Raw genomic sequence first — 17,587 nt, forward strand, 5'->3', positions numbered from 1 at the left:
CCAAACTTAGGCTATTGTTCCATAACTCGTCTTATACAATCAACCAATAGGAATGGATAATTTCAGCACGTTACTCACGCTACAATTTACCCGCGTTTTATGCCAGTCTTTCCACTCTTTAAGTTGTTCTTGAACTGTGTTAGTCTTTCATGCAGTTTTGTGCTGTGAATAGAGTGTATTAAGATGACCGAAAATATTGCTCTTGTTGTGGAAGGTATATAAAACTTGCTAATACAGAACAGTTTCACATTCAGGTCTGCCAAAAGACGTTCTTGAATGTATTGCATGTCAGCAAAGATCGGGTTCAGAGGATTGCCAGAAATCACTTCACAACAGGGAAACTTCCAACAGAAAAGAGGGGAGGAGCTAGGATCAAACCAGAGTACACTGAAAAGAGGCACTCCGTGCAACGTGAAAGTCACTATTGCCGCGGAAAGTCACTGGTCAGACAGTATCTACCCGGAAATTTAAGCATCGCTAAGCTTTACAAAATGTATAACAAGAAATCACCTGAAGAATTCAGGGTGAACCGGTGGTTCTTCCAAGAAGAAAGGGACAGCATGGCAATATTTTTATTTGACTGCCAAAAGAATCTTGTGAATCCAAAAGTTTCAGATCAAATTGCCTATTACAGTCGCCAATTGTACACCTATAATTTTACCATTGTGAGGGGTACCTCACATGCCAAGTTGACAAAGGAGAATGTTTTTACATACACATGGATGGAGCATGAATTCAACGAGGAGTCTAATGAAACGTCATCTGCAGTTTACCATCGATTATCACAAACTGATTTGTCAAACTTCACTACTATACGAATTCGTGCGGATGGCTGTGGAGGACAGAACCACAATTCTACAATGATTGCAATGTGCTCATATTTCTTGACACACACAGCTCCGCCTAATATACAGTAGAAAGTGTTGAATTGGTCTTTCCTATGACAGGCCACTCATTTCTGCGCTCTGACAGGGTATTTGCTCAAGTCGAGAGAGAGAGAGATACGGAAATGCCCTATAATCTGTAATCCAGCAGAATATGAAGACATCTTCAGCAAACATGCTGAAGTCTTCAAGTTTGTCAGAGACTGCTCGGTGAACAATTGGAAAATGGTTTTTGAAAATATGATGAAAATGCCTGCATCTTGGTACTTTGAATTTTCTTCAGTGAAACGATTTGTTATTAGCAGAGACTCGCTGGGAAATGTCACCCTTATGGTGAGAACCTCATTACAACTCAGACATAGGTTTAGGAAAATCCGTAATGAAAAAGGGAAAACGCCTGCGAGATATGCTAATTACATGTAATAAATATCATTTTTGGTCCGTATTGATAATATTAGATTGAAATAATAACATTAAGTTATTTATTAGACCACCTAATCAATACAAAATCGTCTTGGATGATTTACATAAATTTGTTAGCTAATAATGGGACATGTTTCGCCTTCCCTGAAGGCATCATCAGCCATAGTCTTAACCTTAAATTAAAAATAAGCGTCTAAATAACATGTAGTAATGAAATGAATTTTAAAAATCTTGAAGAGATTTGAAGTAAAATAACATTAAAAATAACAATGATGGTTTGAAAATATAATGTGATGAGATACAATAGTGGAAGTATTAACAAAATTAACATTAGAAGGCTGCTAAAATAAGTACAATGGATAAAACAACAGATTGTTATACAACAAGTAGTAAGATTGCATAAAAGTAAAGTTGATAGTCTAGGCGGTTATAATTAGACGATGGCGAAAAATCTTATATAATCAAAGTAAAGAGGAGAGAATAAAAGTCGAAGTTAGTCGAGAGATCCAAAGTTCATCATGATCTTGAAGATAAAAGACGAAAGTCAGATGCATATGGTGAAGTTGAAGAACAGTTTCAAATAGGATCACTATGGACCATCTCAAAATTTGAAGTGATGTTCAAATGTTGTAAATTGTGAGTTTGTAGATATTCTAGTTGAAAAAGCATATAAAAGTGGAATCATTTGACGGTGACAAAGATAGCTTGTAATATTATGAGTTAGAAGAATTTGCAACCGTAGACACGTAGCAAGACGTCTACGGTTGCAAATTCTTCTGACTCATAATATTACAAGCTATCTTTGTCACCGTCAAATGATTCCACTTTTATATGCTTTTTCAACTAGAATATCTACAAACTCACAATTTACAACATTTGAACATCACTTCAAATTTTGAGATGGTCCATAGTGATCCTATTTGAAACTGTTCTTCAACTTCACCATATGCATCTGACTTTCGTCTTTTATCTTCAAGATCATGATGAACTTTGGATCTCTCGACTAACTTCGACTTTTATTCTCTCCTCTTTACTTTGATTATATAAGATTTTTCGCCATCGTCTAATTATAACCGCCTTGACTATCAACTTTACTTTTATGCAATCTTACTACTTGTTGTATAACAATCTGTTGTTTTATCCATTGTACTTATTTTAGCAGCCTTCTAATGTTAATTTTGTTAATACTTCCACTATTGTATCTCATCACATTATATTTTCAAACCATCATTGTTATTTTTAATGTTATTTTACTTCAAATCTCTTCAAGATTTTTAAAATTCATTTCATTACTACATGTTATTTAGACGCTTATTTTTAATTTAAGGTTAAGACTATGGCTGATGATGCCTTCAGGGAAGGCGAAACATGTCCCATTATTAGCTAACAAATTTATGTAAATCATCCAAGACGATTTTGTATTGATTAGGTGGTCTAATAAATAACTTAATGTTATTATTTCAATCAGATATGCTAATGCCACCTGAATTATTGCCAGGAGTAAACTTGAATACTGCCAAAGTAAAGGACGTAAAAAGTTTGCTTGAAAAGCATTTTGGAATGGATTGGGATAGGAATGAGTTGCTTTCCTTTTATAAGAATCTGTTCACCTCAATTTCTATAGACGAAAATAATCTTGCTGAAGAAACAGAAGTTCTTTGTGATGGAACTCAAGAGGAGGGAACAGATTTGAGAGTTTGATTAACAACAAAGTTATGTTTTATTGTTCAAGTTACTTCTATTGTGAGTGCAGTGTAGCCTATAAAGGAAGAATTCTCTCCAAATACTATGGATAGGATGTAAATATGATAAATCACACTGCTGTGTTTAATTTATTTGTGAATATCATTATACTGATAGCAAAAAAATGCATGAGTGTACTGGTGAGTTTTATTACAACATTATATTCTCAATCCTTTCATTTTTTTGTTTTAAAATAAGTTGTGTGAGGTAATATATTTTGAATTTTTTTGGGTGCTCCAAAACTCATCCAAAATACAGATGTAATTTATTGACGTTCTACTAATTATATTTATAATTCTTCAGTAAGACGACCCTATGACATTGGACTTGAACGCGTCATAATACATTTAAATAAGTGAGACTTATATTATGAAAATTACAGGTTTTTCGCTTTTCCTGAAAAATCTCTTATGATGGACAAGATGAGTTTTGGAATGGACCGCCTCATATAATACATCAAACAGTGAAATAAAACAACGTTCTATGATGTTTCTTTGTAGTTGTACTAGGACTAGGTAAGAGATCACAAACACATCCTCTGTGCGTAGGGGCGGTAGAATAACACCTATGGTATCCCCTGCCTGCTGTAAGAGGCAACTAAGAGGGAGGCCTCCCTGGGGTTCTTAACATAGGAGCGGCGACCCTAGGCTATGAGCTGGGTCCTGACATTGCTCCTCACTTTCATCTCACCTATCCGACTTCCCTTGGTCATCTCTTATTCTTTTTTGAACACAAACACATCCCTCTGTAAGTAAGGGCGGTAGAATAACACCTACGGTATCCCCTGCCTGCCGCAAGAGGTGACAGAGGGATGCTCCAGGGGCTCTTAACTTGGTAGCAGCAACTGTAGGGCCCTGAGCTGGGTCCTGGCATTGCTTCTACTTACTTGTAGCAAGCTCTTCACTTCCATCTAACCTATCCGACCTCCCTTAGTCACATGCCGGCGGTCGCGGGTTTGATTCTTAGCCAAGTCAGTAGTAATTACATCTTAGGAGTAAGGCTAGTTCGAGATCATCTTAGAAATCGAACCCAAGCAACGGCTAGTATCTGCGATTTACCTAGCAAGAGATACTATGCTTCTTATTCCAAGTTCAATTTCCCAGTGAAGTCAGAGATTTTGTTTGCTGGCCGCTACGTATACCGTGTCTGCTAGGGCTCCCCGAGTTCAATTCCCAACTAGGTCAGTACTACCAGAATATGCAGTAGTAATTTCATCTTAGGGATAAATCGAAGCCTCGACCTTACAAACGACGTGTTCCTGGCTTGCTATGTGTGTCGCAGACTTAAATGTACACAATTAAATTGAAATAACAAATAATGTGGTTCAACCTTTTCAATACAAGTAAATAAGAATTGTAGTATTACTTTCTTATTTGATTATGAGCGGAAGTGGTACCGGTTTCGACCACCAATCTGGGTCATCAGCTGAATAAAAATACAAAAACAATGCATAGGAAAACAAGAAATTAAAGGATGAGTCTTTCACAAAAGCAGTTGAAGAAGCAATATAAGATAATAGGGATTAGCACCGCGCAATTTAAAATCATAAAATCTAGAAGAAGTTGAAGGTCAGTCACATATATGATGTAAGGTGCAATCCTCTGAAGAGTAGCACAACACACGCAATGTTCGGCACTGTGCCTCAAAATGTTTACGAGAAGAGATGAACAGTTAAGTGAGCCAGCCTGCATGTACTATCAGGCGCGAAGTCGCAACATGATTTAATAAATATGAAGTCCCAAAATTGTGTAGAAGTCAACGATTCGCTTGAAGCAAGATGCTAGCTCCTGAAGATCAGCGCAACATACTCAATGTCCAGCACTGAGCTTTCAAATGCCGACGAAATTCGGTGAATAGCTTAATGATCAAGCCTGTAATTGTTTCGGTTGCAAAAATATATATGATACAATTTAATATAATTGAATTATGTAAATAGGATCTTGTAGATTCTTTAGAACAGTTGACGTAAAAAACAATTTTGAAGAGAAAAATGGTAAAAAGCGCAATACCGGGAACAAGTGAAAAACGCATATGCACAGCACGCTACTTCTTGAAGATAAGAATTCAGGTCATAATTGAGGTAGTCCAAGGCAGTGCAAGGCATAAGTCTAAATTTGAATGTTGCAAATACCCAAAATGCAGGTGGCACTATAGTATACAGTTCAATTCAGAAAGTAGCTGGGCGGCTTTTTTTTTTTTTTTTTTTATCAAGAGGAGAGGTGAAAAGAAAAGATAGGATAAGGTAATAAAGGAGGAGGATTAGTAGATAAGAGAAGATTAAAAGGATTGGAAGTTAAGAGGATGGAAAAGGATAGGATAGGGAAATAAAGGAGGGGTAGTTTAGGGGGGGTTAGGCAGGTGGGTTATTGTAGGTAGAAAACTTGGGTAGGAACTGTGCAAGGCATGGAAAATTGAATTCGGGTTTAAAAATTTAGCATTTTTGAGAAGAAGAATTAGGAAGTCAAATAGAATATTGGGTTTTTCAGAAATGTCGTTTAAATTGAAATTAGTATTGGTCAAGGTGAATAAAACAATTTTCAGTAGTGTTTAGAAGGGGGCCTTTGTTAATGATTTCAAGTATTTTAATGTCTTTTTCAATATTGGTGAAATTATGCTTGGAGTCTTGTATGTGTTCTAAGAATTCACTGTTACAATTAGGTTACCTTCAACATTTCTCAAGTACAGTATATCTATTTATCTTCTAAAAATAAATATAAAAGTATACTTTGTCGCAAGGCAGCCTCTCCATGAGAGGAAGTATTTAATAAAATAAAAAATAATGGCGTTGATATGTTCGGAGTATCTGATATTAAAGTTTCGTCCAGTTTGTCCGATGTACGAGGAGCTCCAATTGTTACATTTGAATCTGTATACTCCAGATTTAGAAAAAGCATTAGATTTATTTAGTGATTTAGAGTTGTATAATATATGAAGATTTCTGTTATTGGTTCTAAAAGAAATTTTCATGTTTTGTTTTTTAAGAACATTAGTTTTTTTATAAGCATCTTGAGTGAAAGTAAAAGTGGAAAATGCATTTTGTTGATGACACGGTAAACATTTTGAGGCACAGTGCCGAACATTGCGTGTGTTGTGCTACTCTTCAGAGGATTGCGCCTTACTTCATATAAGTGACTGACCTTCAACTTCTTCTAGATTTTATGATTTAAAATCGCGCGGTGCTAATCCCTATTATCTTATATTGCTTCTTCAACTGCTTTTGTGAAAGACTCACCCTTTAATTTCTTCTTTCCCTATGCATTGCTTTTGTATTTTTATTCAGCTGATGATGACCCAGATTGGTGGTCGAAACCAGTACCGCTTCTGCTTATAATCAAGTAAGAATGTAACACTACATTTCTTATTTACTTGTATTGAATAGGTTGAACCACATTATTTGTTGTTTCAATTTGTGATACAGTTCAATACGGAACAACATGAATTTTTTATCTTCAAATAGACTCAAATGTAACCGCAAAAGTTTTAGCTGCTCACCAATCAAGGAATATTTCAAGTTGAAGCATGTCTACTTGTTGTTTGCTTCTCGCTCAGGCACCTCGAGTTCGATTCCTAGTTATGTCGAGGATACAACTAGCCTAGAATAACAGTCGTGCTGAGCAGCAGCCACATCGTAGACCAAGGCTGTAGAGGTTTATTTTTTCTGCTTGCTTCCCCCGTCGTGTAGTGTGCATGCTTTTTGCCCGGAGACTCCGAGTTCGATTCCTCACTAGGTCAGAGATTTCTTTTTCCCGCTTGACCTAAGAGCAGAATTTGAAATTGCCCGCTACCGGTTGCAGGCATGAAGTTTTAGCCCCGTCAGCACAGAAGTTAGCTATGTCAAAAAAAAAAAAAAAAAGTACGTAGAATTGTCCTGCTACTACATGCAGCTATGAAGTTTTAGCCCGTCAAGATGCCAGCACTGTCAGCACATGCCTAAGGTAGCAGGCATGATGTTTTAGCCCCATCAAGATGTTCTCTTGTATAATGAAGGCCGCTGTCAGATGTCAAAAACAGCATGTGGAAGTTTTCAAATTGCCCGCTACCACGTGCCTAAGGTTGCAGGCATGAAGTTTTAACCCCGTCAAGATAGCAGCACTGAGGTTAGCGATGCTGTCTTGTTTAAAGTTTGCCGCTGTCATCTGTCAAAAAAGCACGTGGAATTTCAAATTGCCCGCCACTACGTGCCTAAGGTTGCAGGCATGAGGTTTTAACCCCGTCAAGATAGCAGCACTGAGGTTAGCGATGCTGTCTTGTTTAAAGATGGCAGCTGTCCTGACAGCTGTCAAAAAAGCATGTGGCTTTGTTTACAAACAAGAGCACGTGGTCTTGATATCACGGGGTCAATGACCTTGGGTGCTGACGCAGCAGAAAAAGTGCTGACTCAACGTCTTTGAACTGTCACAGCTCCACTACTGACACCACTGCAAGCTATCCTGTGATACAGGCTAGCATGTCACCGTAATGATCAAGGCCACCAAGTACTTTATCATATATCGAATGCTCTCCATCGAAAGGAGGGTCAGACTTTTTCTGTTTTCTCCTATGATTAGAATATAGAAAAGATGATTATATTGTATTTCTTCTTCAGACAGTGATCACTGCCATCATCAGATAACATCCCCTGATATCATGCTCTCAAGGATCTAGAAGTTTGTCACCATTTCCATTCTTGCACCATTCATTGTTATGTTGCCCCTTGTATTTTTCATTTCCTGAATTGTATTGTTTTTCTTTTCTTTTACTGGTTCTCATTTCTTTTCTCTCAGTGATACTATGCAGTGAAATGCTTTAAAATATGGGTTATGAGGATAGGGGATTAGATAAGAGATGAAATAAAAGATGAGTGTACCTTGCTAAATAGCAAAGTGTAATTCCGTCTTTGGAGAAAATTTCAAAATGAATAATGTTATTCTCATATTTACTTTTATTTGTATAGGTGCTGTATGTATGTGAGTCAACTGGAGCACAGCTTCTTCAGCCAGACTCAGAATCATAGTCTGGGTCCTAAGTTAGCTGTCAGGCAACATGCTTCAAACCAGGCGTCCAGTGACAAATTGGCCAGTGAGCGACTAAACCTCAGTTTCAATATGCCTGATGATGATGAGACATGGTAAGACTATCACACTGATGTGCTTCAGAATTGTTGCTAATTAAATACATACTGTATTTACTTGTTTGTAACCTCCCCCAGTTTTCAACTTCAAAAATAGGGGAGAGTATAACAGGTGAATATTTTCCGTAAGACAGGGTAGATTGGCATGCTTTCAAAGCAGAAAAAGGACATCTAGCCTCTTTAAAAAATGACAAAGTACTTATTTATGCAAAAAGTGATAATAGCACATTTAAACAGTTTTTTTTATTAGCCCTCTCCTGCATTACCACAGTTGACTAGTCACATGGCTAAATGCTGTGCAGAGTTCAAGGCTCTACAGCATTAAAGTGTCTGAAGTCCTACGAAGTGCTGAAGTTCAATCACTTTGCCAATGGGAAAGTGGGATGAAAAGGAAAGGGGGGAATTGTAGAAGACAGGTGGTCTATTGTTTTAAGGGAAAGGAGATTGCAGGCTAAGGGCTCCATGCAGGATCAGAATTCAGGGCAGGTGTCTGTGAGAAATCGGTACGAGTCACTGCCGGTAGAACAACTGAGGGAAGATGAGGAACAGGGAACTATGCTGAGAAGTGTGGAAGTAGGAGAAGGTGAAAAGGTAGGAAAGGGAAATCTGGAGTAGTGGATAAGAAAAAACAGATGGAACAGGGTCATGGGATGGAGAAAAGGAAGGAGGAAGTAGTTTCTGCAGTTGTCAGGAAAGATAGGACTGACCAGGAGGGGAGGGGATCAAATGAGGTGGGTGGGGTTGAGGCTCTGGTCATGGGGAATTCCATTGTTAGATGTCAGGAAAGTGTGTGGAGGAAAGGGTACCAGGGTAGAGTGTAATCAAGGAATTAGGTTAAAGCAGATGTTGAGGAAAATAGAAGAGGAGGAGGAGGGAAGGGAGAAGGTGGTAGTGTTTCATGTTGGTACCAACAACGTAAGACAAACAGGTATAAGTACCAACATAGTTGAGGATGTGTGGGACCTGGTGAATGCAGCACGGGTAAGTTTAAGGTAGTGGAGATTATCAGTGGAATACTATGTAGGAGGGCTACTGACTGGAAGGTGATAGAGGATTTAAATGAGACTATGGAGTGGGTATGTGGGAAACTGGGAGAGAGATTTCTAGATCCTAATGGGTAGGTAGGAGATTGAGATCTGCGCTCAGAGGGCCTTCACATAAAATGCAGTGGTACATATAAGTTAGGAAATTTGTTTAGAAGGGTTATAGGTAGGTACATTTAGGGAAATGGGGTGGCCTAGGGAGTGGTGATAAGGGAACAGGGAAGTGGAAATCAAGTAGGGATGACATAAAAATGTTAGTGCTCAACTGTAGAAGTATTGTAAAGAAAGGAATAGAATTAAGTAATTAATAGAAATATACTTACCAGATATTGTAATAGGAGTTGAATCACGGCTGAGAAATGGTGTAATGGATGCGGAAATTTTCTCAGGGAACTGGAGTGTGTATCGTAGAGATAGGATAGGAATGATAGGAGGGGGAGTATTCATTCTGGTGAAAGAAGAATTTGTAAGCTACAAAAAAGTTAAAGATGACAAACCTGAAATTCTAGGTGTAAGGCTCATCTCTAGAGATAATAGGCAACTTGATGTCTTTGGAGTGTACAGACATGGAAAGAGTAGCGTAGTCGCTGATTTAGAATTATTTGATAAGGTAATAGGCTATATGGGAAACGATAAGGAAAGGAACGTAATTGTAGCAGGTGATCTCGGTTAACAAAATGTCAATTGGGAAGGTAATGCAAGCAGGAAGCATGACCAACAAATGGCAAATAAGTTAATTTGGGAAGGGCATCTGATTCAGGAAGTGATGGAACCAACTAGAGGGAAATATATCCTGGACGTGGTGCTGGTAAAACCAGATGAGCTCTATAGATAAACCGAAGTAATAGATGGCATTAGTGATCATGAAGCTGTTTTTGTCGTAGTTAAAAATAAATGTGAAAGAAAGGAAGGTGTAAAAATTAGGACTATTAGGCCGTACCATATGGCTCATCAAACAGGCATAAGGGAGTTTTTAAATAACTATGATCGTTGGAAAATGGTAAATAAAAATGTAAACAGACTCTGGGATGGGTTTAAAGCAATTGCTGAGGAATGTGAAAATAGGTTTGTAGCTTTAAGGATGGTAAGAAATGGTAAAGATCCACTATATTATAACAGAGAAGTAAAGATACTAAGAAGGAGGTGCAGATTAGGAAGAAATAGTTAGAAATGTCTGTGGAAGTCAGGAGAAATTGAAGGAGCTTACTAGGAAATTAAATATAGCAAAGAAGTCAGCCAAGGGTAACATGATGGTAAGTACCTGCCAAGTATTCCGGTTTTTCCATAAAATGTACGGATTTTGAGTGTGTTTTACGGTTGTACGGATGAACGTTACTGTACGGATTTTGAATATCCGCTCTTGGTTTCGCTCTCTGCGGTCAAATCGGATTTGTTTGACTTTCGATAGTAGCTTGTAATACGAGATGTAGTTGTTCTTGAGTGTTCGAAATTCGACCGGTAAATGTAACGATATAAGTACCAACATAATTGGGATTGTGTGGGATCTGGTAAATGCAGCACGGATGAAATTTAAGAAAGCGGAGATTGTTATCAGTGGAATTCTGTGTAGGAGGATACTGACTGGAGGGTGATTGGGGATTTAAATGAGACTATGGAGTGGGTATGTGGGAAACTGGGAGTGAAATTTCTAGATCCTAATGGGTGGGTAGGAGATAGGGATTTGTGCTCAGATGGCCTTCACTTAAACCACAGTGGTACGTGTAAGTTAGGAAATTTGTTTGGAAGGTTAATAGGGAGGTACATTCAGGGAAACGGGGTTGTCTAGGGAGCGGTGATAAGGGTAGATCTGGAAGTCAAGTAGGGATGACATAGAAATGTTAGTGTTGAACTGTAGAAGTATTGTAAAGAAAGGAATAGAATTAAGTATTTTAATAGATATATACTTACCAGATATTGTAATAGGAGTTGAATCATGGCTGAGAAATGATATAATGGATGCAGAAATTTTCTCACGGAACTGGAGAGTGTAAATTAATAGATTATTTTGGGTCCACCTTTTCAATACAAAATGTAAATAGGTTACATAGGGACTAGTTTCGACCTAGTAATAGGTCATCATCAGCCTGAAGTAAATTAGAGCGTAAATATTGAAGAAAAATTAAACAATGTAAACACAAGGGCAGTCTTTTTAAAAGTACATACCATGTGGGGTATTGAGCAGCAATATATTAAAAATAATAACTCTTCCAATTGACGAAGCACTGAGCGGAAGTTATGTTGTTTATTTATGAATAAAGTTCAGTGCGCCATATAGTATTAAAAGTTCAGTGTGCACTAAAAGATGTTATAAAGAAGAATTATCAGTTGAATGCTGGCTTCTTGAGTTTGCTGTTGTATATTCGAAAAAGTTACGTCATTTTTTAAGGTATTCATAGACGTCAAAACACATGGATGTTGGAAAAGTTCTTCAGTTTTTTGGAACTAGGTAATTGTTGCGCGTGGAGGCTTAGGAGTCCAGAGAAGCGCTATATTATGTTAAGAAATAGAGATCCATAAAAAAAGGTCCCGTGCGTCGTATAAAAATGACAAATTGTGAAAGTGGAAATCGAAAAAGGCTGGTTTTCAAGCGATGATGTTGTTCATTCAGAGATCAATTGAAATTAAAAAGTATCGTGACATTGTCTTCTCAAGATGTTTATAAACTAGAAATAATTGTCGATGCGAAGTAAGATGCTAGAAGAAAGCTCTTCTGCTTCTGGAATTTTGAAGGACGATGGATGTTTCACGAGGCGGAATAACATATATGGAGTTAAATAAAGGTGGATATAAATTCGCAGTTCAATGCGGACCATACAATTAACTCTGAATAAATGACAGTAGGAAATAAATAAATTTGGTCAGGTGGAAGAAAATGTTTAAATAAAATATGTCATAAGGGAATTTACGCTTGTTGTAATAAGCTGAAGAGAGAAAATGGTGGTAGGTGAGATGCAAGGAAAACTTGAGGAGGTGAAGGGAGAAAAATAATAACACCCTTGCTACTAATAATAGAAATTCCTCTAGCACAACGATTCACTTTCACCCACCGATTATTAATTTATCCAATGTTCCTCTGAATGATGACGAAAATTCAATTTTAGCCAAAGGTCCTAATCACAATTGGCCTAATCTTAATAAGCTTGACACCTGTACTACTATGATCTTAGAATCTGAACTAGCCATCAGTAAATTACCCCTCGAAAAACAAGATGAAGTTAGGTTCGAAGTAAAATGTAAAATTAACGACATTCTTAACTCAAGTATGAACCCCAACATCCCTATCGACAATAAAGAATCAATCATTGATCAAAAGCGATTATGCGCTCTTAAAAAGAAGATTTCTGATAATAATCTTATTGTCACTAAGGCTGACACGGGCAATACCACTGTTATAATGAAAAGAAACGAATATATTAATATGACTAAAGAATTCTTTTCTGACAGTTCGTTCACTGTTGTGAAAAAAGACCCTACTCAAAAAATGCAACGCCTTCTTAAACAAACTCTTAAAAATACTTCATTCCTTTTAACTGAACAAGAAAAAACTAAATTTATTAGCATGAATCCAAGTCTTCCGACCGCTAAAGCCCTTCCTAAGATACACAAACCCAGCATCCCTATCCACCTGATCATCAATTACAGACCAAGTCCTCTTTCTAATGCTTCTCAATTCATTCAAAAGTTTCTAAGAAGATATTATAATTTTTTATCTACAAAATGATCGAGAATCTTAATAAATTTCATATCCGACCTAACCATTCTCTTCACTCGTTCGACGTTGTTAATATGTATCCTAGTATTCAAACCTCTAAATTATACCCTATCATTGAAAACAATTTAGGCAAATACAGCCACCTAAGTGCTTTAGAAATACAAGACTTCATGTCTATCCTGAAATTGGTTTTAAATAATAACTATTTCACTTTCGACGGTATTATCTATCAGCAGGAGGGTTTGGCCATGGGATCGCTGGCTTCGGGCATCTTAGCTGAAATCTACTTGGATTTTTTAGAACATACTAAAATTGATAATAATAATTTCATTACTATTCTTTTTTGGGCTAGATATGTTGATGACACTTTGGTAATCCTAGATGAAAGCACAACAGACGCAGCTTCCACTCTTATCAACCTTAATAATATTGACCCACACATAAAATTTACGCTCGAATCTGAATCTGAACGAAGAATAAATTTTTTAGACTTAACCATCATTAGGCATCTATATTCCTTAAAATTCAACATCTTCAGAAAGCCTACCCAAACATCTTCCACTATTCATCAAGTTTCCTCTCATCCGCAAATCCATAAAAGAGCGGCTTATAATAGTATGGTTCATCGAGCCTATACGGTCCCAATGTCTGAAAGTGATCTTAAAAAAGAATTGAACATTATCCGTATGATTGCTAAACTCAATGGTTACAATAGTTCTATCATTGAAAGTATTATCAATAGATACAAACATCGTCCTATAACCACTCTGAAAAAAGAAAAACCAAAAATTTCTTTATTTTCTACCTTTACATTCAATAAAGATATTTATAAGGTCACTAACGTTTTTAAAAAATATGATGTTAAAATCTCCTTCAGAACGAACAATAATAATGCTAAAGTCTTACACAACTCATCATCTGTTAATAGAACTGATCGTTTTTTAAAATCTGGTGTATATAGGGTCAAATGCAACAGCTGCAATTCTTCTTATATTGGACAAACAGGAAGAAGTTTTAAAATACGATACTTGGAACATGTCAATGCCCAAAAACACAATAAATTTTCTGCAGTTGGTCAACACATGAATGATTATAATCATAAATTTACTGACATTAAACAAGATATGGCAATTCTCAAAATTATGAATAAGGGACCCCTCCTTAACATAACAGAGAATTGCTTTATAAATCTAGACCAATATTTTAATCCTAATTTCAATCTTAATGACATTTCCAAAAAATCGAACATTCTTTTTGACCTGCTCATTCAACTTTTCAGACAATCAAAATCTAATATTAAAGGTCCGATTTTTCATTCTATTTATAGTACTTTTCTTAATCATTCTTTCATATTCCCACATCCCTCCGCCCCACCCTAAAAAAAAAATCCTTTTCTTCTCCTTGCTTTATTTTTCTCCCTTCACCTCCTCAAGTTTTCCTTGCATCTCACCTACCACCATTTTCTCTCTTCAGCTTATTACAACACGTGTCAATTCTCTTATGACATAAATATTTTCTTCCACCAGACCAAATATTGTTTATTTCCTTACTGTCATTTATTTAAAAAAAAAAAATCCTTTTCTTCTCCTTCATTTTTCTCCCTTCACCTCCTCAAGTTTTCCTTGCATCTCACCTACCACCATTTTCTCTCCTCAGCTTATCACAACACACGTAAATTCCCTTATGACATATTTTATTTAAACATTTTCTTCCACCTGACCAAATTTATTTATTTCCTACTGTCATTTATTCAGAGTCAATTGTATGGTCCGCATTGAACTGCGAATTTATATCCACCTTTATTTAACTCCATATATGTTATTCCGCCTTGTGAAACATCCATCATCCTTTAAGATTCCAGAAGCAGAAGAGCTTTCTTCTAGCATCTTACTTCGCATCGACAATTATTTCTAGTTTATAAACATCTTGAGAAGACATTGTCACGATACTTTAATTTCAATTGATCTCTGAATGAACAACATCATTGCTTGAAAACCAGCCTTTTTCGATTTCCACTTTCACAACTTGTCATTTTTATATGACGCACGGGACCTTTTTTTATGGATCTCTATTTCTTAACATAATATAGCGCTTCTCTGGACTCCGAAGCCTCCACGCGCAACAATTACCTAGTTCCAAAAAACTGAAGAACTTTTCCAACATCCATGTGTTTTGACGTCTATGAATACCTTAAAAAATGACGTAACTTCTTCGAATATACAACAGCAAACTCAAGAAGCCAGCATTCAACTGATAATTCTTCTTTATAACATCTTTTAGTGCACACTGAACTTTTAATACTATACGGCGCACTGAACTTTATTCATAACTAAACAACATAACTTTCGCTCAGTGCTTCGTCAATTGGAAGAGTTATTATTTTTAATATATTGCTGCTCAATACCCCACATGGTATGTACTTTTAAAAAGACTGTACTTGTGTTTACATTGTTTATTTTTTCTTCGATATTTACGCTCCAATTTACTTCAGGCTGATGATGTCCTATTACTAGGTCGAAACTAGTCCCTATGTAATTTAAACTATTTACATCTTGTATTGAAAAGGTGGACCCAAAATAATATATTAATTTACTCTATTGTAATCACAGTTCAATACGGATCTATCATTATGAAACTTATTTCTTTTAACTGGAGAGTGTATCGTAGAGATAGGATAGAAATGATAGGAGGGGGAGTATTCATTCTGGTGAAAGAGGAATTTGTAAGCTACGAAAAAGTTAAAGCTGAGAAACATGAAATTCTAGGTGTAAGGCTCATTTCTAAAGATAATAGGCAACTTGATGTCTTTGGAGTGTACAGACCGGGAAAGGGTAGCGCTGACACGGATTCAGAATTATTTGACAAAATAATCAGCTATGTATGGAAAGGAATGTGATTGTAGCGGGGGATCTGAATTTATCAAATGTCAGTTGGGAAGGAAATGTGAACGACAGGAAGCATGACCAACAAATGGCAAATAAGTTAATATGGGAAGGACAGCTGATTCAGAAAGTGATGGAACCAACTAGAGGGAAAAATATCCTGGACGTGGTGCTGGTAAAACCAGATGAGCTCTATAGAGAAACCGAAGTAATAGATGGCATTAGTGATCATGAAGCTGTTTTTGTCGTAGTTAAAAATAAATGTTAGAAAGGAAGGTCTTAAAAGTAGGACTATTAGGCAGTACCATATGGCTGATAGAGCAGGCATGATGCAGTTTAAAAAAAGTAACTATGATCTGTGGAAAACGGTAAATAAAAATGTAAACAGACTCTGGGATGGGTTTTAAAGCAATTGTTGAGGAATGTGAAAATAGGTTTGTACCTTTAAAGGTGCTAAGAAATGGTAAAGACCCACCTTATTATAATAGAGAAATAGAGAGACTAAGAAGGAGGTGCAGATTGGAAAGAAATAGTCAGAAATGGCTGTGGAAGTAAGGAGAAATTGAAGGAACTTACTAGGAAACTGAATCTAGCAAAGAAGGCAGCTAAGAATAACATGAAGGCAAGCATAATTGGCAATCATACAAATTTTAGTGATAAATGGAAGGGTATTTTAAGGCAGAAACAGGTTCCAAGAAGGACATTCCAGGAATAATTAATGAACAAGGGGAGTGTGTATGTGAGAATCTTCAAAAGGCAGAAGTATTCAGTCAGCAGTATGCAAAGATTGTTGGTTACAAGGATAATGTCCAGAAAGAGGAGGAGGCTAATGCTAAAGAAGTATTAAAAGATACATATGATAACAATGACAATGACATTTACAATAAGATCCAAAAGTTGAAAACTAGAAAAGCGGCTGGAATTGTTGAGATTTCTGGGGATATAATAAAGACAATGGGTTGGGATATAGTACCCTACCTGAAGTACTTATTTGATTATTGTTTGCTTGAAGGAGCTATACCAGATGAATGGCGAGTTGCTATAGTAGCCCCTGTGTATAAAGGAAAGAGTGATAGACATAAGGGTGAAAATTACAGGCCAGTGAGTATGACATGCGTTGCATGTAAGCTTTGGGAAGGCATTCTTTCTGATTATATTAGACATTTTGTGAAATTAATAACTGGTTCGAAAGAAAGGCAGTTCGGTTTTAGGAAAGTTTATTCCGCTGAAGCTCAACTTGTAGGATTCCAGCAAGATATGGCAGATATCTTGGATTCTGGAGGTCAAATGGACTGTATTGCGATTGACCTGTCTAAAGCATTTGATAGGGTGGATCATGGGAGACTACTGGCAAAAATGAGTGCAATTGGACTAGACAAAAGTGTGACTGAATGGGTTGCTATATTTCTAGAAAATAGATCTCAGAGAATTAGAGTAGGTGAAGCTTTATCTGACCCTGTAATAATTAAGAGGGGAATTCCTCAAGGCAGTATTATTGGACCTTTGTTTTCTTATATATATAAATGATACGAGTAAAGAAGTGGAATCATAGGTAAGGCTTTTAGCAGGTGATGTTATTCTCTATAGAGTAATAAATAAGTTTCAAGATTGTGAGCAACTGCAATGTGACCTCGATAATGTTGTGAGATGGACAGCAAGCAACGGTATGTTGATAAAAGGGGTTAAAAGTCAGGTTGAGAGTTTCACAAATAGGAAAAATCCTCTCAGTTTTAATTACTGCATTGATGGGGTGAAAGTTCCTTTTGGGGATCATTGTATCTAGGTGTTAA

The 17,587-nt window shown here is 36.7% G+C and overlaps 1 protein-coding gene across 1 annotated transcript in view; it reads left to right on the forward strand.

Moving 5' to 3' along the window:
* The window catches only part of LOC136874117 (brefeldin A-inhibited guanine nucleotide-exchange protein 3), a 428,916-nt gene that overhangs the window by 226,918 nt on the left and 184,411 nt on the right, over positions 1-17,587 (forward strand). Inside the window, exon 19 of the mRNA XM_067147676.2 lies at positions 7,984-8,157. Within this exon, the coding sequence (XP_067003777.2) occupies positions 7,984-8,157 (174 nt within the window). The remainder of the gene's footprint in view (positions 1-7,983; positions 8,158-17,587) is intronic.

Source organism: Anabrus simplex, chromosome 1, assembly GCF_040414725.1.
Source record: "Anabrus simplex isolate iqAnaSimp1 chromosome 1, ASM4041472v1, whole genome shotgun sequence".
Classification (NCBI taxonomy): domain Eukaryota; kingdom Metazoa; phylum Arthropoda; class Insecta; order Orthoptera; family Tettigoniidae; genus Anabrus; species Anabrus simplex.